General features: G+C 49.1%; 1 protein-coding gene across 1 annotated transcript in view; it reads right to left on the bottom strand.

The window, feature by feature from the left end:
* Positions 1–12,775: 12,775 nt before the first annotated feature.
* RFT1 (RFT1 glycolipid translocator homolog) overlaps positions 12,776–24,127 on the bottom strand; it is a 68,686-nt gene continuing 57,334 nt past the window's right edge. The window contains exon 13 of the mRNA XM_074403678.1: positions 12,776–20,000. Coding sequence (XP_074259779.1) covers positions 19,983–20,000 — 18 coding nt within the window. The 3' untranslated portion in view covers positions 12,776–19,982. The remainder of the gene's footprint in view (positions 20,001–24,127) is intronic.

The raw sequence follows: 24,127 nt of genomic DNA, 5'->3' as shown, positions 1-24,127 counted from the left end.
ACCGGCTTGGGCAAGATGGCATGAGCCGAGGAGTGGCCGGATCCCAGATGCGCGCGTGCCGCCGCCGCAGGGGCTGCGCCCGTTTGCCTGCCCCACGTCGGGGATCGGGCGCGCCCTCTGAGACCTGGAAAGACATCCAAGTGCCCCCCTGTCTGCGAAGTCCGGCTCGGGCCTTTTGGCGCCCCCGATGTCCCTAGGCTTCCGCAGGAGGCGCCCTGTAAATCTTGTCTTCTTGCAGCGAGGGGGCACAGGACAGCTGCGTATTGGGACGAAAGAGCTCGGAGCCCCGGGAAGGATCAGAACCTCGAAGACCGCTGCAAGTCTGCCCCGCAGCCCGAGGTGACCGCGGGCGGTTACGTTGCCCGAGCTCGCACCCTCCTCTCAAGGGCAGGTGCCCGTGGGACACACAACCGCCCACCTGCTCCAGAAAGTTCCCTCCCAGAGGGAGTTCCCGATCAGACTCCCAGGCCCTGAAAGGACTTCTTGGACAAGGCTCTGATGACTCCTGCCTTTCAGGGAAGAGGCGCCCCCACTGCAAGAAGAAAGTCTGGGTTACCCACCATGTGCCAGGCGCAAGCTCAGGCCGCCTCCTTCAACCGCTTTGGGAAATACCCCACTTCAAAAGCTTGCTCAAAGTCAAACGCTGCTGGCTGGATTTAAATCCAGAGTTGTTTTTATTAATCGCCATTGAAAAGACAGTAAATATGACAACCAGAGAGAGAGAAAAATCTAAAAAGAATACAGTATCCATATTATTACAATGAAATGCAACTTTTCACTACACAAAACATATATATATGTACGCACACACACACATATATATACATGTCTTTTTTTTTTTTTTGAGACGGAGTTTCGCTCTCGTTACCCAGGCTGGAGTGCAATGGCACGATATCGGCTCACCACAACCTCCGCCTCCTGGGTTCAGGCAATTCTTCTGCCTCAGCCTCCTGAGTAGCTGGGACTACAGGCACGCGCCACCATACCCAGCTAATTTTTTGTATTTTTAGTAGAGACGGGGTTTCACCATGTTGACCGGGATGGTCTCGATCTCTTGACCTTGTGATCCACCCGCCTCGGCCTCCCAAAGTGCTGGGATTACAGGCTTGAGCCACCGCGCCCGGCCACATGTCTTTATACACTTGAAACCGCTTTTTTGTTGTTACTTTCACTACCATTTTTTCTTTGGTTCACATGATCCATTTTTAAGGTGTGCAAGTGTTCTTAACTATTCACTCAGCCCCCTAATATTTTTGGTTATTTACAGTTGTTTGCTAACATATCCTTGAATTCTGCACTTGGGACAAATACCTGGAAGTGGAAAGGAATGGCCAGGTGGTCTTGACTTGCAGCGTCATATTTTCCCAAAGAACTGAGCTGCCCCAATTATTCTTCCACTTCCAAGGAACAAGTGTAAGGAGTTTAACACACATAAATATTGAGTGCCATTTCCCCCCTACTTTAGTAGTCTGTTGCTAGTTCACGGTTACTTAGCATTTGTTAGGTGATGAAACACTCAAAAATGAATGTTTTTCCAGATATTTACTCACTTCATTCCTTCTGTGAATTATAGTTATTAAATATACTAATAGATATTACTCCTTTGTCATCATTGATGCAAATATTTTCTAGCCTATTGTTCTTTCTTGCTTTATTCTAGTGTTCTATCTGTCATTCTAGTGAATCGTTTGTGGTTTTTTTAATTGCTTCAATGCTGACAAAGTGAGCTTTCCACTGCCCATCTATAGTCTTTTTTTCTGCTAGTTTTGTACAATTTCATTTCATATTTCATTCTCTGATGATTATCTGTCCCAATTTTATTTTGCTTTATTTATTTGTAGTAAAATAGGGACTTAAAGCACTGCCATTGTCATCAGTTGTTATTAATTCTGCAATTAACATTTATTAAATAATTATTGACCAGGTGCAGTGGCTTACACCTGTAGTCCTAGCACTTTGGGAGGTGAAGGCAGGAGGATCGCTTGAGGCCAGAAGTTTTAGGCTGCAGTGAGCCATGATTGTGCCACTGGACACCAACCTTGGTGACAGAGCAAGACTCTGTATCAAAAAACAAACAAAAAAACTTTTCTTATTCTTTGTTTAGTAAAACCTACTTTTATGCTAGACTTGATTTTGATTCGTATGTTTCTGCATTCTCCATTTCCTTCTGTAGACCTACGTTTCAGCAAATACCATGTGAATGTAAATATTGGTTCTTTGGAATAGGTTATAATATATGAAAAAGATTGATTCCCCCTCATGCCCTCATGAGTTCTTTTTTCAGAATATCAGTTGATATCCACACTGGTTTATGTGTCTCTACACATTCTAGGATACTCAATGTAAGGGTTAGGAGGACGGCTTTGAGGATGGACCATCCAGGTTCAACACTTAGCAGCCCTGTGACCTTGCCAAGTTATCTTTCTCCTCTGGGCCTTCAGGTCTTGGTCTATAAAACTGGGATAAGAATAACACCGGCCCTACCAACTCAATGCCTAGGACATAGTAAATGTTTTGTAAATGTTAGCTCTTGTTAATAATTTATTATTATTATTATTTTGAAACAGGATCTCCTTCTGTTGCCCAGGCTGCAGTGCAGTGGTGCAATCATGGCTGACTGCAGCCTCTACCTCACAGGATCAAGCAATCCTCCCACCTCAGCCCCCCGAGAAGCTGGGACTAGAGGTGTGCACCACTATGCCAAGCTAATTTTTGTATCTTTTTAGAGACAGTGTTTTACCATGTTGCCCAGGCTGGTCTTGAACTCCTAGGCTCAAGTGATCCACCTGCCTTGGCCTCCCAAAGTGCCGGCCACCATGTCCGGTCCTATTTTTCAATTTATTCAAATATTGTAAAACTTGGCCAGGTGTGGTGGCTCACACCTGTAATCCCAGAACTTTGGGAGGCTAAGGGGAGCAGATCACCTAAGGTCTAGAGTTCGAGACCAACATGACCAACATGGAGAAACCCCATCTCTACTAAAAATACAAAAATTTTATTTTTAAATAAAATAAAATGCACCACCAGGTGTGGTGGTGCATGCCTGTAATCCCAACTATTCGGGAGGCTAAGGCAGGAGAATCGCTTGAACCTGGGAGGCGGAGGTTGCAGTGAGCCAAGATCAAGCCATTGCACTCCAGCCTGGACAACAAGAGTGAGATTCCATCTCAAAAAAAAAAAAAAGAATATTGTAAAACTCTCCAGCCTTTCTCCAGTGCTCACCTTCATGACCCCTAAGGAACAGGAAGAACGAAGAACCACAAGGACAGTTAAAAATTGTCTGCACATCTGACTTGTGTCAGACACTGTGCAGATGTGGATATAAGAATGCACATGTGCAGTTGGACATAGTCTCCTTTATCTCTTGCAACACCCTTCAGGACAGGCCGTAACATTCCCTGTGACAAAGCAAACTGGGAGCGTCCAGGTCATCCTTAAGAGAAGCAGAGCTCAGACACAAACCAGGCATGCCAGCTTCACAGCGACACTACTGGGAAATTCAAGTTGGGGGTTATTGACAAAAGAGGTAGCTCCAGAAGAGCACAGAACAAGGAGTAACTTAAGGAAACTGACTTCTGGTCATGACTCACTCCAGCTGAAAAGCCTCTCAAGGTTCCCTATTGTACTTTGCACAAGTCCAAAAGCTTCACTTTGGCCTATAAGACTGGCCCAGGCCAGGCTTGGTGGCTCAAGCCTGTAATCCCACCAGGGAAGGCCAAGGCGGGTGGATCACCTGAGGTCAGGAATTCCAGACCAGCCTGGCCAACATGGCGAAACCCTATCCCTACTAAAAATACAAAAATTAGCTGGGCACGGTATTCCAGCTACTCGGAAGGCTGAGGCAGGAGAATTGCTTGAACCTGGGGGGCAGACATTGCAGTGAGCCTAGATCATGCCAGCCTGGGTGACAAGAACAAAACTCCGTCTCAAAAAAAAAAAAAAAAAAAAAAGAGTGGCCTGGCCACCTGCCTTCGCCTGTCCCATTCACCTGTCCCCACTCACCTGCCTTGCTTGCTGTATTTTAGCTGCACCTGTGCCCTTTCCATTTCATGGTTATGTCACTGTCCTTCCCACTGCAAGACCCTGGCACACTCTCCATCCCACTTCCTGTACCCACTTTTACATAGGTGACACCTTATTGTTCCAGTATCTGCTTAACAAGATGGTCTCCTCAGAGAGGCTTTTCCTGCACACCCCATCTAAACAGGTTCTCTCTCTCCCCAGTGGTGATATATCTAATTTATACCTGCATTTATTATTTAGCTGGGTTCTGTCCCCTTCTCTAATCCCAGATAGGCATCAGTCCCCTTGAGTGCAAAGACATGTATGTCTTCATAACTTTGAAGCTAGCCCTTTTCCCAAGAGGCTGTGGGAGGACAAGAGGGTGGCTAATCAATGGGCAGCATCCAAGACCAGAGGCTGGCACACCCAGCGGGCATCCTGGCCATTCCCAGCTTAGTCTCCACTTCCTGCTGGCTTCATGGGGTAGGGGTGGTAACCCCCCTCATTATTGACCAAGGGGTTAGTGTTCAACCGTTCTATATGAGCCCCCTGTGCCCTGAAGCCTTGGCTGCTACCACAAAGCAGGTCTGCTCTCTGGGGGTGGACATCAACCTGGGGCCTTGTACTAGATGAACTTGAGGGCCAGGCCTGGACCCTGGAGACTAGCAGAACCCTCAGCCAGGGCATCATGCTGTTTTCAACCCATGAAGAACTGAATGAAATTCTACAGGCCAGCCATGCCTGCTACCAGTGATCAGTGGCCTTCCATTGCCACTGACTAGCCAGCTTCCCTCAGTCAGTCCAAATGAGACCAGCCACATAATGACTCTCTATGGCTAATTCCCCAAGCGATCAAGTGATCCCCACCGAAGAGTCACTGCTCACCCCATGCCACTCTTCGCTGAGACCCAGTGGACTATGCTGGCCACTGCTGCCCTGGGAGCACAGGCCATGGCTACACATCCTCCAGAATACCAGCCCTGCTTCCCTTCATGTGTTGGCTCCTGCAAACCCTGGCCCACCACATGTCCTCCCAGCTACACTGTGTTGTCAGGGAAAAAGCAACAGGAGTGGAGGTAGACAGCAGGAGCCAAGTTCAGAGTTAGTCACTGCTTCTCCATGAGACCTTCTGGGGGACTCTTCACCTCCATGGGCTCAGTTTCCTCATCTTTGTAAAATGGGGATGAAACCACCTACTTTGTTGGGTCCTAGGAATCCAAGAACAAAATGTGTATAAACATCCTTTGCAAACTGTAATGCACAACAGAACTATGATAAATAATTGTCCTGACCTCAAAGCCATCTCCCAGAGACCTCCCAAGATTGCTCCCCTTCTTTCTCTGTCTTCCCAAGGCGCTTAGCTTGCTTTTCTTCCGTCGCTTACACTGGAAGAGGCCCAGGTCCTTTTGACCCCGTTTTCTTTTTTTTTTTTTTTTGAGACGGAGTTTCGCTCTTGTTGCCCAGGCTGGAGTGCAATGGCGCGATCTCGGCTCACCGCAACCTCCGCCTCCTGAGTTCAGGCAATTCTCCTGCCTCAGCCTCCTGAGTAGCTGGGATTACAGGCACGAGCCACCATGCCCAGCTAATTTTTTGTATTTTTAGTAGAGACGGGGTTTCACCATGTTGACCAGGATGGTCTCGATCTCTTGACCTCGTGATCCACCCGCCACGGCCTCCCAAAGTGCTGGGATTACAGGCGTGAGCCACCGCGCCCGGCCTGACCCTGTTTTCTAACCTTGAGTGTCACAAGCCCAGGACTCTGCCCATTCATCCCTAAAGAGCACTTCTCTGCCTCCACAGCCCTCCCTTCCCAATTCATAGGGAGAAAATATATTAATGGACATAGTGTTCCAATTTTATGTTATTGAAGCATGCATTTTTCTTAAATTATTTTGCACCTTCAACCTCTTATCTACTAAGAAGAGGTCACAAGTTGGGCCAGGCACAGTGGCTCACACCTGTAATCCCAGCACTTTTGGAGGCTGAGGCGGGTGGATCACAAGGTCAGGAGATCAAGACCATCGTGGCCAACATGGTGAAACCCTGTCTCTACTTAAAAAAATACAAAAATTAGCCAGGTATGTGGTGGTGTGCACCTGTAGTCCCAGCTACTGGGAAGGCTAAGGCAGAAAAATCTCTTGAACCTGGGAGGCAGAGTTTGCAGTAAGCCAAGATTGCACCACTGCACTCCAACCTGGTGACACACACAAAAAAGAGGTCACAAGCACCAAATAAGTGACTAAGGACACTCAGCAATACATGAAAAAACACGGAGCAGTTCTTTGGGCTGGGGTGTCTTTTTAAGGTGATGGAAATGTTCTGAAATTAGATAGCGGTGATGATTGCATAACTCTGTGAATATACCAAAAACCACGGAATTGTACACCTCAAAAAGGTGAATTGGGCCGGGCGCGGTGGCTCAAGCCTGTAATCCCAGCACTTTGGGAGGCCGAGGCGGGTGGATCACAAGGTCGAGAGATCGAGACCATCCTGGTCAACACGGTGAAACCCCATCTCTACTAAAAATACAAAAAATTAGCTGGGCATGGTGGCACGTGCCTGTAATCCCAGCTACTCAGGAGGCTGAGGCAGGAGAATTGCCTGAACCCAGGAGGCGGAGGTTGCGGTGAGCCGAGATCGCGCCATTGCACTCTAGCCTGGGTAACAAGAGCGAAACTCCGTCTCAAAAAAAAAAAAAAAAGGTGAATTGTATGGCATGTGACTAATATCTCAAATTGTATGCAGTGCTGGGCTTCTTGGCTCCAGCTTGTAATCCCAACACTTTGGGAGGCCAAGGCAGGTGGATCACTTGAGTTCATGAGTTTGAAACCAGCCTGGGAAACATGGTGAAATGTCATCTCTACAAAGAATACAAAAATTAGTCAGGCGTGGTGGTGCACACCTATAGTCCCAGCTACTTGGGAGGCTGAGGTGGGAGAATGGCTTGAGCCCAGGAGGTAGAGGTTTCAGTGAGCTGAGATAATGTCACTGTACTCCAGCCTGAGCGATAGCCAGATCTTGTCTAAGAAGAAGAAAAAAAGAAATTGTAAGAGGAATGTATACAGTGACTAGGACAGAGGGCACAAACTGGTAGGCCCTGTGACAAATGTGGCCTAGATGGCATTTTGCTTGACCAACACAGTGAGGTGTTTTTTGTTGTTGTGTTGTTTTGTTGCTGTGTGTGTGCGTGTGTGTGTGTGTGTGTGTGTGAGAGAGAGAGAGAGAGAGAGAGAGAGAGAGAGAGAGAGAGAGAGGCAGGCTCTTGCCCTGTGACCCAGGCTGGAGTGCAGTGGTGCAATCATGGCTCACTGCAGCCTTGATCTCTCAGGCTCAAGTGATCCCCCCACTTCAGCCTCCCAGGTATCTGAGACTATAGGTGCGTGACAGCACGCTTGGCTAATTTTTTTTATTTTTATTTTTTTAGAGATGGGAGTCTCACTATGTTGCCTAGGTTGGTCTCAAACTCCTAAGCTCAAGTGATGTGCCCTTCACTGACCTCCCAAAGAGCTAGGATTACAGGCACTAGCATGGCTGAGATTTTCTTTTGCAATACTTTTTTTTAGGTATAATTTGCATACAATAAAATATAACCATTTTGGTCTGGTCTCAGTGGCTTACGCATGTAATCCTAGCACTTTGAGAGGCCGAGGTGGGTGGATCCCCTGAGGTTGGGAGTTTGAGACCAGCCTGGCCGACATGGTGAAACCCCATCTCTACTAAAAATACAGAAATTAGCCGGGAAGGGTGCAGGCACCTGCAGTCCCAGCTACCCTGCTCCGGAGGCTGAGGCAGGAGAATTGCTTGAACCTGGGAAGTGAAGGTTGCAGTGAGCAGAGATTGTGCCACTGCACTCCAGCCTGGGCAGCAGAGCAAGACTCTGCCTTAAAAAAAAAAAAATATATATATATATATATATATATATATATATACACACACACACACACACGCACACCCATTTTATAAATGTACAATTCTCTGAGTGCTGACAGTGCAATCCAAGTGACCACCACCACCATGAAGACACAGAGCCTTCTTTTTTTTTTTGAAATGGAGCCTTGCTCTGTCACCCAAATTGGAGTGCGGTGTTGTGATCTCAGCTTACTGCAACTTCCACCTCCCAGGTTTCAAGCAATTATTGTGCCTCAGCCTCTTGGATAGCTGGGATTACAGGCAGATGCCACCACGCCCAGCTAATTTTTGTATTTTTAGTAGATGGGGTTACACCAGGTTGGCCAGGCTGGTCTCGAACTCCTGACCTTGGGTGATCTGCCTGCCTTGGCCTCCCCAAAGTGCTAGGATTACAGGCATGAGCCACCGTGCCTAGCTGATACAGAGCCTTCTAATGACTCCCCTCACTCATAGGCAAACACTGTTCCAATATTTAGTTTCAAGATTCGTTTTGCCTGTTTTTTTTTGTTTTGTTTTGTTTTGTTTTTTTTTTTTGAGACGGAGTTTCGCTCTTGTTACCCAGGCTGGAGTGCAATGGCGCGATCTCGGCTCACCGCAACCTCCGCCTCCTGAGTTCAGGCAATTCTCCTGCCTCAGCCTCCTGAGTAGCTGGGATTACAGGCACGCGCCACCATGCCCAGCTAATGTTTTGTATTTTTAGTAGAGACGGGGTTTCACCGTGTTGACCAGGATGGTCTCGATCTCTGGACCTCGTGATCCACCCGCTTCGGCCTCCCAAAGTGCTGGGATTACAGGCTTGAGCCACCGCGCCCGGCCTTGCCTGTTTTTAAAAAACTTCATCAGGCTGGGTGTGGTGGCTCACGCCTGTAATCCAAGCACTTTGGGAGGCCGAGGCGGGTGGATCACGAGGTCAAGAGATCGAGACCATCCTGGTCAACACGGTGAAACCCCGTCTCTACTAAAAATACAAAACATTAGCTGGGCATGGTGGCGTGTGCCTGTAATCCCAGCTACTCAGGAGGCTGAGGCAGGAGAATTGCCTGAACCCAGGAGGCGGAGGTTGCGGTTAGCCGAGATCGAGCTATTGCACTCCAGCCTGGGTAACAAGAGTGAAACTCCGTCTCCAAAAAAAAAAAAAAAAAACTTCATCATAGGCTGGGCACTGTGGCTCATGCCTATAATCCCAGCACTTTAGGAGACTGAGGCGGGAGGATTGATTGAGACCAGGAGTTTGAGACTAGCCTGGGCAACATAGCAAAACCCCATCTCTACAGAAATGTTAAAAATTAGCCAGGTGTGGTGGCTCAAGCCTGTAGTCCTAGCTACTCAGGAGGCTAAGGTGGGAGGATCACTTGACCCTGGAAGTCAAGACTGCAGTGAACTGTGATTGTGCCACAGTACTGTAGCCTGGGTGACAGAGTGAGACTTTGCCTCAAAAAAAAAAAAGAAAAAGAAAAAGAAAAAAGAAAAAAAATCATTATCGAGCAATACTCTCTCATGTCTGTTTTAAAAATTTTTTTGTTCAGCTCCTTCAAGTAGCAGTTCTGTTTGGTTGCTTTTTTCTTTTCTTTTTGGTTTGTTTTGTTTTTTCGAGACAGTGGCTCACTCTGTCCCTTAGGCTGGAGTGCAGTGCCACCATCTCAGCTCATTGCAACCTCTGTCTTCCAGTTCAAGTGATTCTCCTGCCTCAGCCTCCCAAGTAGCTTCCATTACAGGTGTGAGCCACCATGCTAGGCTAATTTTTTTTTTTCGGTAGAGATGAGGTTTCACCATGTTGACCAGGCTGGTCTTGAACTACTGACCTCAAGTGATCTGCTTGCCCGAGCCTTTCAAAGTGCTAGCATTACAGGTTTGAGCCACCCAGCCCTGTCTGGTTTTTTGTTTTGAGACAGGATGTCACTTCATAGGTGCAATAATTGCTCTAACTCTTGGCTTCAAGTGATCCTCCTGCCTTAGCCTCTTTAGTAGCTAGGACTACAGGCATGTGCCACCACATCTTTTCTTATTGTTTGTAGAAACAGGATCTCACCATGTTGCCAGGCTGGTCTTGAACTCTAGTCTCAAGTGATTCTCCCACCTCAACCTCCCAAATGCCGAGTTTACAAGTGTGACCTGTCGAGCCAGGCGCGGTGGCTCACCCCTGTAATCTCAGCACTTTGGGAGGCCGAGGCAGGTGGATCACGAGGTCAAGAGATCGAGACCATCCTGGTCAACATGGTGAAACCCCGTCTCTACTAAAAATACAAAAAATTAGCTGGGCATGGTGGCGCGTGCCTGTAATCCCAGCTACTCAGGAGGCTGAGGCAGGAGAATCGCGTGAACCCAGGAGGCGGAGGTTGCGGTGAGCCGAGACCGCGCCATTGCACTCCAGCCTGGGTAACAAGAGTGAAACTCCGTCTCAAAAAAAAAAAAAAAAGTGTGACCTGCCGTGTCCAGCTTCCTATTTGTTTTTGAGATTCATGCACATTTCTACATATATCAGATTATCAGATTATTTCCTTTTTTTTCTTTTTTCTTTTTCTTTTTGAAATGGAGTCTTGCTCTGTCCAGCCCAGGCTGGAGTGCAATGGCGAGATCTTGGCTCACTGTAACCTCCACATCTTGGGTTTAAGCAAGTCTCCTGCCTCAGCCTCCCAAGTAACTAGGATTACAGGCATGTGCCTATAATTACCACACTTGGCAAATTTTTGTATTTTTAGTAGATATGGTGTTTCACCATGTTGGCCAAGCTGGTCTTGAACTCCTGACCTCAGGTGATGTGCCCACTTCAGCCTCCCAGAGTGCTGGGATTACAGGCATGAGCTACCATACCTGGCCTGTTTGTTTCTTTAATGTTAAACCACTCCTTTATTGCAAGGTAAATCACATTATTTCAATCATATAGAATGCTCAGGGGATGGAGATTTAAGATTTCCCTTTTATACTGACCTTCAAAATATTGTACCCATATGAGTGTATGCCTTCCAAAATACTTAAATAATATTATTTAATATATATACTAGTCTAAGAAAACATTACATACATTGTCAAACACAAAATATAGAAATGTTAAAAGAAAGAGGTAAAAAGGAGATAAATACTATTTTAAAATAACTTTTGTTTGCCAAAGAAGTATAATTATTTTGCCCCTCATAAAATATTATATTAAATTATATTATTATATTAAAGGATAGTAAAGACAATTATGATATTAAAAATACTAATAGTATTTTAATGAAATGAATATGATTGAAAATGTGTCTGTTTTTCTATACTACTGGAGTATATTTGAAATACAAAAAGACACGAGGTCGAAAAGATCGAGACCATCCTGGTCAACATGGTGAAACCCCGTCTCTACTAAAAATATAAAAAACTAGCTGGGCGTGGTGGTGCATGCCTGTAATCCCAGCTACTTAGGAGGCTGAGGCAGGAGAATTGCCTGAGCCCAGGAGGCGGAGGTTGCGGTGAGCCGAGATCGCGCCATTGCACTCCAGCCTGGGTAACAAGAGCGAAACTCCGTCTCAAAAAAAAAAAAATTACTTCTCATTTCACAACTTCCTATTGGGTAGATCACTTAATTTGTACCTAGAGCTAAACTTTTATTTTAAAAGAACTTTTATGCTGGGCTCAGTAGCTCACACCTCAGCTCAATCCCAGCCCTTTGGGAGGCCAACGCGGGTGGATCACTTGAGGCCAGGGGATTAAGACCAGCCTGGCCAACATAGCAAAATTCCATCTCTACTAAAAACATAAAAAATTAGCTGGGCATGGCGATATACACTTCTAATCCCAGCTACTCGGGAGGCGGAGCCAGAATTGCTTAAACCCAGGAGGCGAGGGTTGCAGTGACCTAAGATCATGCCGCTGCACTCCAGCCTGGGCGACAGAGGGAGACTGTTGCAAAAAAAACAAAACAAAAAACCCTCTTGCAACCTGGTAGTGATAGCTTAGATCAGGGATCAGCAAACATTTCTGTGAAGGATGGTATCTTATGCCAGGCCGCCTGTACTTTTGTGGGAGTTTTTTTGTTTTCATTTTGAGATGGAATCTTGCTCTGTCACCAGGCTGGAGTGCAAAATGCGCAATCTCCACTCACTGTAACATTGACCTCCCGGGTTGAAGAGATTCTCCTGCCTCAGCCTCCCGAGTAGCTGGGAATACAGGCATGCACCACCATGCCCAGCTAATTTTTGTATTTTTAGTGACGACAGTGTTTCACCATGTTGGCCAGGCTGGTCTTGATCTATTATTGACCTTGTGATCCACTCATCTCCACTTCCCAAAGTGCTGGGATTACAGGGATGAGCCACTTTGTCCAGCCTAGTCCTTTTTTCTTAAATGCCACGGGCGGCTGCGTCTCCTCTTTCCTGTCACTCACCAAGGCTGGGGGGCAGCGGGTTCTTACAGTCTTTCTGGGACACCTTGTACAGCTGTTTGCCTGCCAGCTGGAGTTGGTCTGGGCCATCGCCTGAGCTGAGATCTTGGTGCCAGGGCCCCCAGCGCCACCCCTGCCACCTTTTTTCTTGTTCTCCACTGCCTTCAGCATCTCAAAGGGGTTCGATTCATCAAGAGTGACTGCTTCAGCTCTTCCCACAAGATGGCCAGGCCTCAGAGGAGTTTTCTAACGTTTTCCCAAGCAGCAGAGCCAAGCTAAATCACTGGCTTATCCATTATTTCTTTCTTCCTCTTTTGTTTTTTTTTTTTTTTTGAGATGGAGTCTCTTTCTTTCTTTTTTTTTTTTTTTTTTTGAGACGGAGTTTCGCTCTTGTTACCCAGGCTGGAGTGCAATGGCACGATCTTGGCTCACTGCAACCTCCACCTCCTGGGTTCAAACAATTCTCCTGCCTCAGCCTCCCAAGTAGCTGGGACTACAGGCGCGCGCCACCGTGCTCGGCTAATTTTTTGTATGTTTAGTAAAGACGGGGTTTCACCATATTGACCAGTATGGTCTCGATCTCTTGACCTCGTGATCCACTCGCCTCGGCCTCCCAAAGTGCTGGGATTATAGGCGTAAGCCACCGCACCCGGCCAGAGTCTCTTTCTATCGCCCAGGATGGAGTACAATGGTGCGATCTCAGCTCACTGCAACCTCCGCCTCCCAGGTTCAAGTGATTCTCCTGCCTCAGCCTCCTGAATAACTGGGATTACAGGTGCACGTTACCATTCTGGGCTAATTTTTATATTTTTAGTAGAGACGGGTTTTGCCATGTTGACCAGGCTGGTCTTGAACTCCTGACCTCAAGTGACCTACCTGTCCCCCATCAGCCTCCCAAAGTGCTGGGATTACAAATGTGAGCCACTGCTCCTAGCGTCTTCCTTTCTTTCATTGCTGCCTGCTGTGTGCCTGCACTGGCTGGGCTAGGTACTATCACTAGGCAGGACTGTGACATGCACCCCCTAGCAGTGCTCAAAGCCAAGTAAAGCCCTCCCTACGGTTGGTTTGATGAGACAGGAGCATAGAAAAGGCCTGTCTCCAAGAGAGGAGGCCTGATTTTCTCTCCTGAGCTGGGAACAGAAAAGTTGATTTGTATTCCAGCTCTGCTTATAACCATGGGCCAAAGTCTCTTCTCTCCCTGGGCCTTGCTCTGTGCAACGGGATGATGAAGAGAAGCTCTACAGACCTTCTCAGTGCCTTTGTGCTGGGTCATGTGATAGATCTAATATGATGGCCAGTGAGGGGCTGCTGGGCATGGGCAGCCTTGGCAGGGGAGGCAGGGCAGTCTGCAGGCACTGTTTTGTCTGCCATTGCTGGCAAGACTCCAGCACCTAGAGGATTAAATAGGGCATATAAATAATAGCCTTATTGTGGTGCTTAACTCATAACTGGTGCTTACCAAATGGAGTTCTCTTCTCCCATGCTGACTCCCTGAGGGTGTAACTGGTACCTGCCCGCATCAGCTAGATCTCTCCCTTGCAGCAAGATCTTGGGTTCCTGGAAGATGCCTGCCATCCCCCACAGCCAGGCCCACCTCCAGATGAGATGATGGGTGAGCTCTTTGAGGCAACTGGGGTCTGGGGCAGAGAAACCTCAAAAGAAGAGGAGCAACTGGAATGCTCATCCATTGTCATTAGCAGTTTCTTTCTTTCTTTTCTTTTTTTTTTTTTTGAGACAGAGTTTTGCTCTTGTTACCCAGGCTGGAGTGCAATGGCTCGATCTCGGCTCACCACAACCTCTGCCTCCTGGGTTCAAGCAATTCTCCTGCCTCAGCCTCCTGAGTAGCTGGGATTACAGGCACGCGCCACCATGCCCAGCTAATTTTTTCTATTTTTAGTAGAGATGGGGTTTCACCATGTTGACCAGGATGGTCTCGATCTCTTGACCTCGTGATCCACCCGCCTCGGCCTCCCAAAGTGCTGGGATTACAGGCTTGAGCCACCGCGCCTAGTCCAACCATTGGCAGTTTCTTATGACATCACACACCCTTACCTTCTGAGGCAGCTACTCCACTTTGAAGATTTACCCAAGAGAAATAAAAACATGTTCACACACAGATGTGCACAGAACTATTCATAGCAGCTTTATTCACAGTAGCCCCAAACTGGAAACAATCCAAATATCCATCAATAGGAGAATAAATAAACCAGTGTGGCCTGTCCATCCATACAATGGATACAACTACTCAATAATAAAAAGAGTGAACAACTGTTACACAGAGCAGCGTGGAGGAATCTGGAAAACACCATATTGGCTGGGCACGGTGGCTCATACCTGTAATCCCAGCACTTTGGGAGGCCAAGGTGGGCAGATCACCCGCGGTTGGGAGTTTGAGACCAGCCTGGCCAACATGGAGAAACCCTGTCTCTTAAATTAAAAAAAGTATAGAAAGTATTAGCTGGGCATGGTGGAGCATCCTATAGTCCCAGCTACAACCCAGGAGGCTGAGGTGGGAGGATCACTTGAGCCCGGGAGTTGGAGGCTGCAGTGAGCCATGATGGCACCACTGCACTATGGAAGGGGAACAGAGCAAGCCTCTGTCTCAAAAAAAAAAATGTAAAAATAAAAAACATTATACTGATGAAAGGAGGCTACACACAGAAGAAAACACATGTATGATGACATTCAGGTGAAATTCTAGGACAGCAAAACTGATCTCTGATGATGGAGGTCAGAACAGTGCTTACTTCTGGGCTTGGCTGGGAAGGGGCACAAGGGAAATTTCCTAGAGTGAGGAAGCTTGCTCAGGGTCATGGCTACATGGGTGTCATCTATGTAAAAGTCATTCAGCTGTGTTTTACATTCATGGTTAGTATAGTGCACCAAATGTAAGTTACTCCTCAGTAAGAAAATAAGCCTCTAGCGTACGCTCCGATAGGAGTCTCTTGGGAGGGGGCAGCTGCAAGGACAAGCCGTCAGTGGCCCTGGGCCTGCACATTAGGCTCCCTTTGTTCAACCCACCCTGCAAGTCCCTGGCTGAGAATAGAGCCTCCTAGTCAGTGACAATGGGGATATCTAACCCACTGGCTGGGGAATCAGGTCATAAACATGTAAATGGCAGTTTACAGCAGGATGATTTTGGAGGCTTTTATCACCAGTATGTCAGTGCCTTTTACGGCAACTCATAAATACACCTCCTATTAGTTTCAGCAGATCACAGCCAAGGCCAAGTCATGCCCTCAAGTGGGCGGGACCACATGTCACCCACAAAGGGCTTTTCTGAGACCCCAGGACTGCCTGGAAGCAGTGGGACAAGAGAGTCAGCTGTAGCCAATCTGGCTGGAGAAACTCAGCCCAACACTTTGCTGTGGGGATCCGAGGCGAGAGGAGATAGAGCTTGACCTTAGTGGACCTTTGCAACTGCACCCAATGTGAGCCAGCCCTGCAGTGTCTTCTCCCTAAGCTCAGCCCATCCACTTCTCCCCTCCGCCAAGCATCAGCCCTACCTCAGACTGCCCCGCACCCACACTAAACTTCTGATTACTGGTTCTGCAGGATAGACCCCCACAAGGGACCCACACACACTCACTGGGCAGATCCACAGCAACAGGCATGGACTTACAGATATCCACAGGTGGCCGTGGACACAGGCACAGAGACCACTGTTTAGCAGGCACCTACTCAACACGGTATGCTTCCTGCCCAGCAGCCGCTTCCAGTCCACCTCAGCTGTGTGCAGCACTTATCAGATGACCTGTCCATGGGTGGGTTCCTGTAATCCTCACCACAACTCTGAGTGGTAGGCAGTATTCTGCCCACTTTACAGGTGACAGAACAGAGGCTTTCAGAAAAGTCGCCTGGCCATGGTCTCTCCACCTAGCCAGTGTTAGACATTCTCCAACATAACCTCTAAGAGCTGCAGCCAGGCAGAAAGGCCGGTCCTGGCCCTGTCCCCTGCACTCCCTCTAGAGTCAACTTCTCCAGAGGGGGCAAAGGGAAGCGAGAAAATACAACAAAGGATTTAAATACAGAATATACAGATGGTCCCTGACTTGCATGACTCAATTTAGGATTTTTTTTTTTTTTTTTGAGACAGAGTCTCGCTCTGCCGCTAGGCACCACACTGGAGTGCAGTGGCGTGATCTTGGCTCACTGCAACCTCCACTTCCTGGGTTCAAGCAATTCTCCTGCATCAGCCTCCCGAGTAGCTGGGACTATAGGCGTGCCACCACGCCCAGTTAAATTTTGTATCGTTTAGTAGAGATGGGGTTTCACCATGTTGGCCAGGATGGTCTCAATCTCTCGACCTCATGATCCTCCCACCTCGGCCTGCTGAAATGCTGGGATTAGAGGTGTGAGCCACCTCTCCCGGCCAATTTAGGATTTTTTTTTACTTTACAATGGTGCAAAAGTCATATACATTCAGTAGAAATAATACTTCAAGTATCCATACAACCATTCTGGTTTTCACTTTGAGTACAATATTGGATAATTACATGAGATATTCAACACCTTATTATAAAACAGGCTTTGTGTTAGGTGACTTTGTTTTTTGTTTTGTTTTGTTTTGTTTTTGTTTTTGAGATAGAGTCTTGCTGTGTTGCCCAGGCTGGAGTGCAGTGGTGTGATCTCAGCTCATTGCAACCTCCTCCTCCCAGGTTCGTGTGATATTCCTGACTCAGCCTCCCAAGTAGCTGTGACTACAGGTGTGTGCCACCACGCCTGGCTAATTTTTGCCTTTTTAGTAGAGATGGGGTTTCATGATGTTGGCCAGGCTGGTCTTGAACTACTAACCTCAAGTGATCTGCCTGCCTCAGCCTCCCAAAGTGCTGCGATTACTGGTGTGGGCCATCGTGCCCAGCTGTGTTAGGTGACTTTGACCAACTGTAGGGTAACGTCAGTGTTGTGGGCATGTTTAAAGCAGGCCGGGCTAAGCTATGATATTCAGTAGGCCAGGCATATTAAATACATTTTCATTTTACAGCGTTTATAACTTGTAAAGGGTTTATTGGGTTGGAACTCCATAGCAGATTGAAGAGCATCTGTATAAAGATCTATAAATCAATAAGGAAAAGATGAAAAACATAGTGGAAAAATGGGGAAAGGATATAAACAGATTCTTCATAGAAAAAGGAAGTAGAATTCAAAAAGGTGAGGGGGAAAGAAAAAAGAGGAAATAAAAATGATCACTCAATAAGAAAAGATAAGCACAAGTACTGAGAGAAATTCCCATTGAAGAGAGAGGTTTTAGCAAAGTGTTAGTGCAAGTGCCCTATGCTGGCAGTGGGCACGGGCTTTTTGGAGGGTGACTTAGCCCCTGCCCCTCAGATCAGCAATTCTACTTCCCAGCACCTCTGTAGAGAGCCTGGCAGAGACCGGCACTGTGGCGGCCACTGCAGTGGGCTGTACCAGCCTGTATGCCCAGCAACAGGGGATGAGGTAAACCCTGTGGGTTTCCCGTATATGCACAGGTTAGTGGCAATTACAAGGACTGAAGAGGAAAGAGGAAATGATTGGCTTTGAGAGGCCGTGTGTCCGTGGAGAGAGACTCCGCCTCACTGGCCCCTTCAACAGAGCGGGCTCTCTGGGAAGCACTCTAACTGTAGATTTGGGAAGATGGGGCTGGCTAGATGTCTTCTGCCCTGCTTGGAGGTGGGCTTTCCCCATCTCCCACCTGCCCCCACCCAAACCCAAATCTAACTGCAGTGGTTGGGGATAAAGAAGAAAATAAGTCTGGGTGGGTGTGGTAGTTCTTGTCTGTAAACCTAAAACTTTGGGAAGCAGAAGCAGGAGAATAACTTGAGCCCAGGAGTTCAAAACCAGTGTGGGCAACATAGTGAGACCTTGTCTCTTGAAAAAAATCAAAACAGGCTGGGCACGGTGGCTGATGCCTATAATCCCAGCACTTTGGGAGGCCAAGGTGGGAGGACTGGCTGAGCCCAGAACTGTGCTGGGATTACAAGTGTGAGCCACCATGCCCAGCTCTGTATTATGTTTTTAAAGTAAAAATATATTTATATATTTTTGTCTTTTTTGAGATGGAGTCCTGCTCTGTAGTCTAGCCTGGAGTATGCAGTGCCGTGATCTCTGCTCACAGCAACCTCTGCCTACTGAATCCCGGTTCAAGCAGTTCTCCTACCTCAGCCTCCCAAGTAGCTGGGATTACAGGCATGAGCCACCATGTCCAGTTAATTTTCGTATTTTTTAGTAGCGATGGGGTTTCACCATGTTGGCCAGTTTGGTCTTGAACTCCTGACCTCGTGATCCACCCACCTCGGCCTCCCAAAGTGCTAGGATCACAGGTGTGAGCCACCTTGCCCGGCCTATATATTTCTGATATAATAAACAACTAAATAAGGCTGTGTGGGAGCCTGCATGCAGGCTCGGCATCATCCTGCCTGGGCAAGAACCCTGGTCCACCCTTGCTGTGGGACTTCAGCCAAATGACAGCCTCTCTGACCCTCAGTTTCCTCATCTGCAAAAGTAGTACCCAACACGTGCACTGACCTCATAGGGCTGCTGTGCGTGCCTAGCTATGGTTCGGTCTCAGGAAATATCCGTCCCCACCTCCCTCATAGGTGTGGTCAGGTGAGTTCTTCTCTGCCTCTGTTTCCTCGTTGCACCTGGAAGAAGCTGGAGGACCTGCTCTCCTAATGGCTCCTCTACAACTAATGTTCTAAGAAGGGGACACAGTGACTCACACCTGTAATCCCAGCACTTTGAGAGGCTGAGGTGGGTGAATCATGAGGTCAGGAGTTCAAGACCAGCCTGGCCAAGATGATGAAACCCCATCTCTACTAAAAATACAAAATTTAGCCGGATGTGGTGGGGGGTGCCTGTAATCCCAGCTACTTAGGAAGCTGAGGCAGAGAACTGCTTGCATCCAGGAAGTGGAGGTTGTGGTGAGCCAACATTGCGCCAGTGCACTCCAGCACTCTATCCTGGGTGGCAGAGAGAGACTCCGTCTCAAAAAAATAAAAAAAAATTAAAAAAAGAAGGGGACACTGACTTGTCATTCTCTGCCAATGTAGGAGCCAGGCACTGTCCCTGTGTCCCTGTTGGCTCAGGGCTGGGCTCCCAGAAAGTGAAAGCCTAAAGGTTCAGGGAGGTGATTTAAGGTCTAAGGTCCAGTGGACTTTTGGACACATCGCAGCCTCCGCTGAGCCCTGCTAGCAGCCTTGTGGTCACTGCACTCTCGGGCTGCCGCTCCGTTGTCTCCTGTCCATCCTGCTCATCTGCTCACCAACGCTTTGTAAGAAACACACAGGAGGGTTCTGCCCTCTAGCGGCCGCCGGCGGCCAGGCCTCTCCTTGCAGGGCTCCGGAACCTCAGAGGAGTCCATGGTCCACTCTGCCTGCTCTAGTGTCTGCCTCACAGCAAATGAGCAGGCATTTCCCAGGGGCTGAAGCTGAGGCTGATCCCGTGAGCTGGCGCCCAGCAATCTTCATCTCTGAGCACCTTTGAGTCCTGGGGGCCCTGCTTCCAGATATGAGCCCCCAGCCCATGGGTCTGGGTGGTCCTAGGCTGTGTCATAGGGTTTCAGTCCACTGCGAAGGAGGCCTGACAGTGCCCAGGTTGAGGGCACCTGTGGGCGATGACTGACATAACACGGCAGAGAGAGAGCCAAGTGGGGCACGGACCTCTGCCCAGGCTAGAGTCAGGGGCCTTCCCCGATGTGCCCACACCGATGCTTCCCCTATTACAGCCTCTGCCTTCAGACTGCCACCAGTGTCTGTGGATGGGGAGAACACGACAGGAGTTGAGGACCTTGGTTGGGGCTTGACACAAAAGGGGCTTTGCCTCTGGACACTCCCACCTGCGCCCGTAGTGGAGGGGCAGGGGACATGGGGAGGAGGGAAACTAAGGGGAAGCCCCACCTCTCCAGAGGGCCTCTGCACCCTTTGTCTCCCAAGGGAAGCACACGCGTGTGGCCAGGCAGATAAATGAGGCCTTTCCTCACCTTTATGGAGCCGAGGGCTGAGGTTGGGACCAAGGGTCAGTGAGGGGTTCAGGAGGCCCCTGTGCACCTCTCTCCAGACCCCTGAGCCCATCATCCCTTCGTTCTTAGAGTGGAAACTGTGAAGAGCGGCAGCTCTGTGCCAGGTGAGGATTTGGCAGTGAAAAGGGTGAGCTTGCCCTGCCCTGGGGACAACTGGCACCTGGGGTGAGACGTGGCCGGTGACAGCCTGAGCCCTCTGGAAAGCAGAGGCCCCACTGTGCAAAGAGCCAGTATACTGGATGCTCGGGGAGCCCTCAACAACCCCACCCAGACCCGAGAGAGCCCCCAAAACTCTAGGGTAGAGCCTGCCCCAGGAAGCCCAAGGCCAGGCCCACCCCACACTTCCTGCTTCCAATTAGCACTAATTGAACAACTGGGAAAACCCACAGAGCATGAAACAAAAGCAGTTAAGTCTTCAGGGCCCCAGCGAGGCAGGCCCTGTAAGAGCCCAGGTGAGCCAGGCTCTGGGGGATGGGCCCTAGGGTTTCTGTCTCTCTCAGAGGGGATCAGGTGATAGGGCCACATCTGGCAGGATCCCTAGTGGCCCCTCTGGAAGATGGGAGTTGTCCCAGGGCCAGGGCAGAAGCTGGGTGTGGGGGAGCCTGATAAATATCCCCCTCTCAGCCTGGCATTTAAGGCTCCCCCAAACCTGGCCCTACAAGCATCCCCCTCCCAACCTGGTCTCTTTCATTTCTTCTGCTCCTAGTCCTGACTGCCCAAGTCACCCATTCATTAATTCTTTCACTCTGTCATTTATTCATGTATTAGGTGTCCAGGAGCCCTCCTGTGGTCAGATCCTGGGACCACAGAGACGGATATGCCAGGCTTCGCTGGTCAGGAGGGCCTTGGAGCCAGGAAGTTTTCCAGAGGCCCCAGAACACTGGATGGTCAGAATCGAAACAGAGCTAAGGCAGGTCTGGGGGGCAGGGGAGGGTCCCAATGCTCAACTCCTTCCTACTTGAGCAGCCCTCTCTCCTACCATCTACCTAGCTGGGCCTGGACCCAGGTTGGCAGAGGCTGCATTGCAGAGCAACCCCACTGCTGGCTCCGCTTCATTCTTGGTGGGGAGGAAGAGGCCAGGCTGAGCACTGCGTGCTTATGAATAGAAGTATCAGCTTTGCTTGGCACTCTCTGGGTGAGCCTGTGGGTCCGTTGACCCTCAGGCTGCACTCAGGGTATGTGCCAGGCTGTGTCCACATCCATGGCCAAGCTCAAGACAGAAGTTCTGCCAGGAACAGCTAGGACTGGGGGGCGGGAAGAGAAGCAGGCACCAAATCTGAGCTGCTCTGGGGTGGGCCTAACCTTTGGGGAGAAGCGGGAACTGGCCCTTAGCAAGAGGCTGGCTCTGGAATGTGCACGCTTGAACGGTCTGGGCCCCAGCCCCTGAGTGAGGGCCCCAAGTCACCCTTTTATATAACACTGCATGGCTCAGGCCCTCAGCCCTGAGCAGCAGTAGTGGGAGCAACGTCTCTTGCCCAACATGTGTGTCCAGCCTGACCCCTTGCCCCACACGTCTGCCTGGCCTGACCCCTTGCCCCACACGTGTGTCTGGCTTGACCCCTTGCCCCACACGTGTGTGTCTGGCCTGACCCCTTGCCCCGCTCTCCAGAACATCCCTACCACAAAGACAGAGGCTGGGATCCATTCCCTATCCTTCCCCCACTTAGAGACCAACCTGGTCCTGGGCAATTTGGTGTTGCCATGACAACCACATACTTTCTTCTTCTCTACTTAGCGGATTGAATCTGAGTTGCAGATGAAATCCTGGTGAGTTGTCTGCTTCGAAAACATGTGGCCATTTGGAGAGCTCTATGCATCTTTCATCTCCCAGGGGCCTCTGACACCCACCCACCCCTTGTGTCTTGATGGCTGAAGGACAGGATATGCACCCTTCACCCTCTCCCTACGCACCTGGGGTAGTCCTGGCCCAGCGGCACAGCCCCATTGAGCTGTGGCCTCTGGTGTGCAGGAACACATGGATCACATTCTCATGGGCATCCTCTGTGGTGAGTGGGCCCTGTGGGCTGGACTGCAGTCACCAGGAGCCTCAGACAATGCATACGCCTCTCTGTTGTGAGGCCTATGGTGTCTGGGCAAGAGCTCTTGACTCAGGAGGCTCTCTCTGTCCCCTTCAGGAATGTGTGCTGCCCTTAAGGACTTGGGCCACCAAGACTGGGAGTTGTTGGCCAGGGACCCCCAGCATCATCTTAACCTTCAGGCATTCCCCAAGCCTGACCATAGCCTCCTCGGACCAGTGGTGAAGAGTCACTTCAGGAGGCTGAGGCAGGAGAATTGCCTGAACCCAGGTGGCGGAGGTTGCGGTGAGCCGAGATTGCGCCATTGCACTCCAGCCTGGGTAACAAGAGCGAAACTCTGTCTCAAAAAAAAAAAAAAAAAAGTCACTTGCAGTGCAGAGCTCGCTGGGAGCAGGCTCAGAGCTCAGCCCCGAGATGGAGGAGATGAGACCTAGGGTTGGAGTCAAAGTGGCCCATCCATGATGAGTGGGGTGCTGGTGGCCCTGGGAGGTGATCTCAGCCTGGGAGTTGGGTAGGGCTGGCTTAGCAAGTTTAAGGGGAAGTACATATGGGGTGGTCAGAGAATAGTGGTGCTGGGTCTTTCTCTGATCTGCCTGGGTGGAGGATGGAAATCAGCATGGGACATCTTACCAGGAATGGTCACTCAGGATGGACAGGGAGACCTGCCTCTGCCTTCTACACTCAGAGCCAGAGGTCCCTGCCCCACAGTGCAGACGTTAAACCCACCAAATGGTCCCATTTGTGTGGCTGCCGACTCACTGGGCTGCAGCATCCTCGGCAGGGGGTTGGCCCTTGAGTATAACTGGACCTCCTTATCCAGGCCTGCATTTCCACCCAGATCTCACTACTCTCTGAGCCTCAGTATCTTCACTCTGGGGAAGGCAGGGAGGGGCCAAGAGATAGGTTGGTAAGAGTAGAACAACTTGTGAGGGGTTCCCAGAGCAATGTTTCCAAGGAAAGCATACCTGCTGGGTGTATCTGGTCAGATTTTTATGATTTTATAGAGAAGAACATAAAGTACAAATTTAAAAGTAAATAAAAAAGAGAGATAATTATAGCTTGAGGAAAAACAAATAATTATTGCAGAAAGGAAATAGAATACTACTTGGTTTAGCAGAAAACAATGTTTACATAGTGTTAAACACATGAACGCTGAATATCAACTTACCCCAAATCATAACATTGGAAGGATAGGGAGGAAATGTGTGGAGAGGTGGCTATCAGCTCATTTTTCATAGTAGGAAGTCAACGTTCTAAAGGTCAAAGAGGCTGGGTGCGATGGCTCATGCCTGTAATCCCAACAATTTGGGCCAAGGCATGAGGATCGCTTGAGGCCAGTTCAAGACCACCCTGGGCAACACAGTGTGACCCTGTCTCTACAAACTATTTTAACATTAAGCAGGCATGGTAGCGAAGACCTGTAGTACCAGCTACTCAGGAGGCTGAAGTGGGAGGATTGCTTGACCCCAGGCTGCAGTGAGCTGTGATTGTGCCACACTGCACTCCAGCTCAGCCTAGGCAACAGAGGGAGACCTCATCTCAAAAAAAAAAAAAAAAAAAAAAAAAAGAATGAAAGAGCTAAAAGAACAGAAAGCAATGGGTCAAGAAGTGGGGACTTAGTGTTTCCAGGCTTGAGGTATTGTTCAACTTTTAAAACTATGTACTAAGGCCGGGCGCAGTGGCTCAAGCCTGTAATCCCAGCACTTTGGGAGGCCGAGGTGGGTGGATCACAAGGTCAAGAGATCGAGACCATCCTGGTCAACATGGTGAAACCCCGTCTCTACTAAAAATACAAAAAATTAGCTGGGCATGGTGGCGCATGCC

The sequence above is a fragment of the Saimiri boliviensis genome, chromosome 8 (genome assembly GCF_048565385.1).
Source record: "Saimiri boliviensis isolate mSaiBol1 chromosome 8, mSaiBol1.pri, whole genome shotgun sequence".
NCBI classification, from domain to species: Eukaryota; Metazoa; Chordata; class Mammalia; order Primates; family Cebidae; genus Saimiri; species Saimiri boliviensis.
Note: the sequence above shows the minus strand (reverse complement) of the source record. Positions and strands in the feature narration are given on the sequence as shown.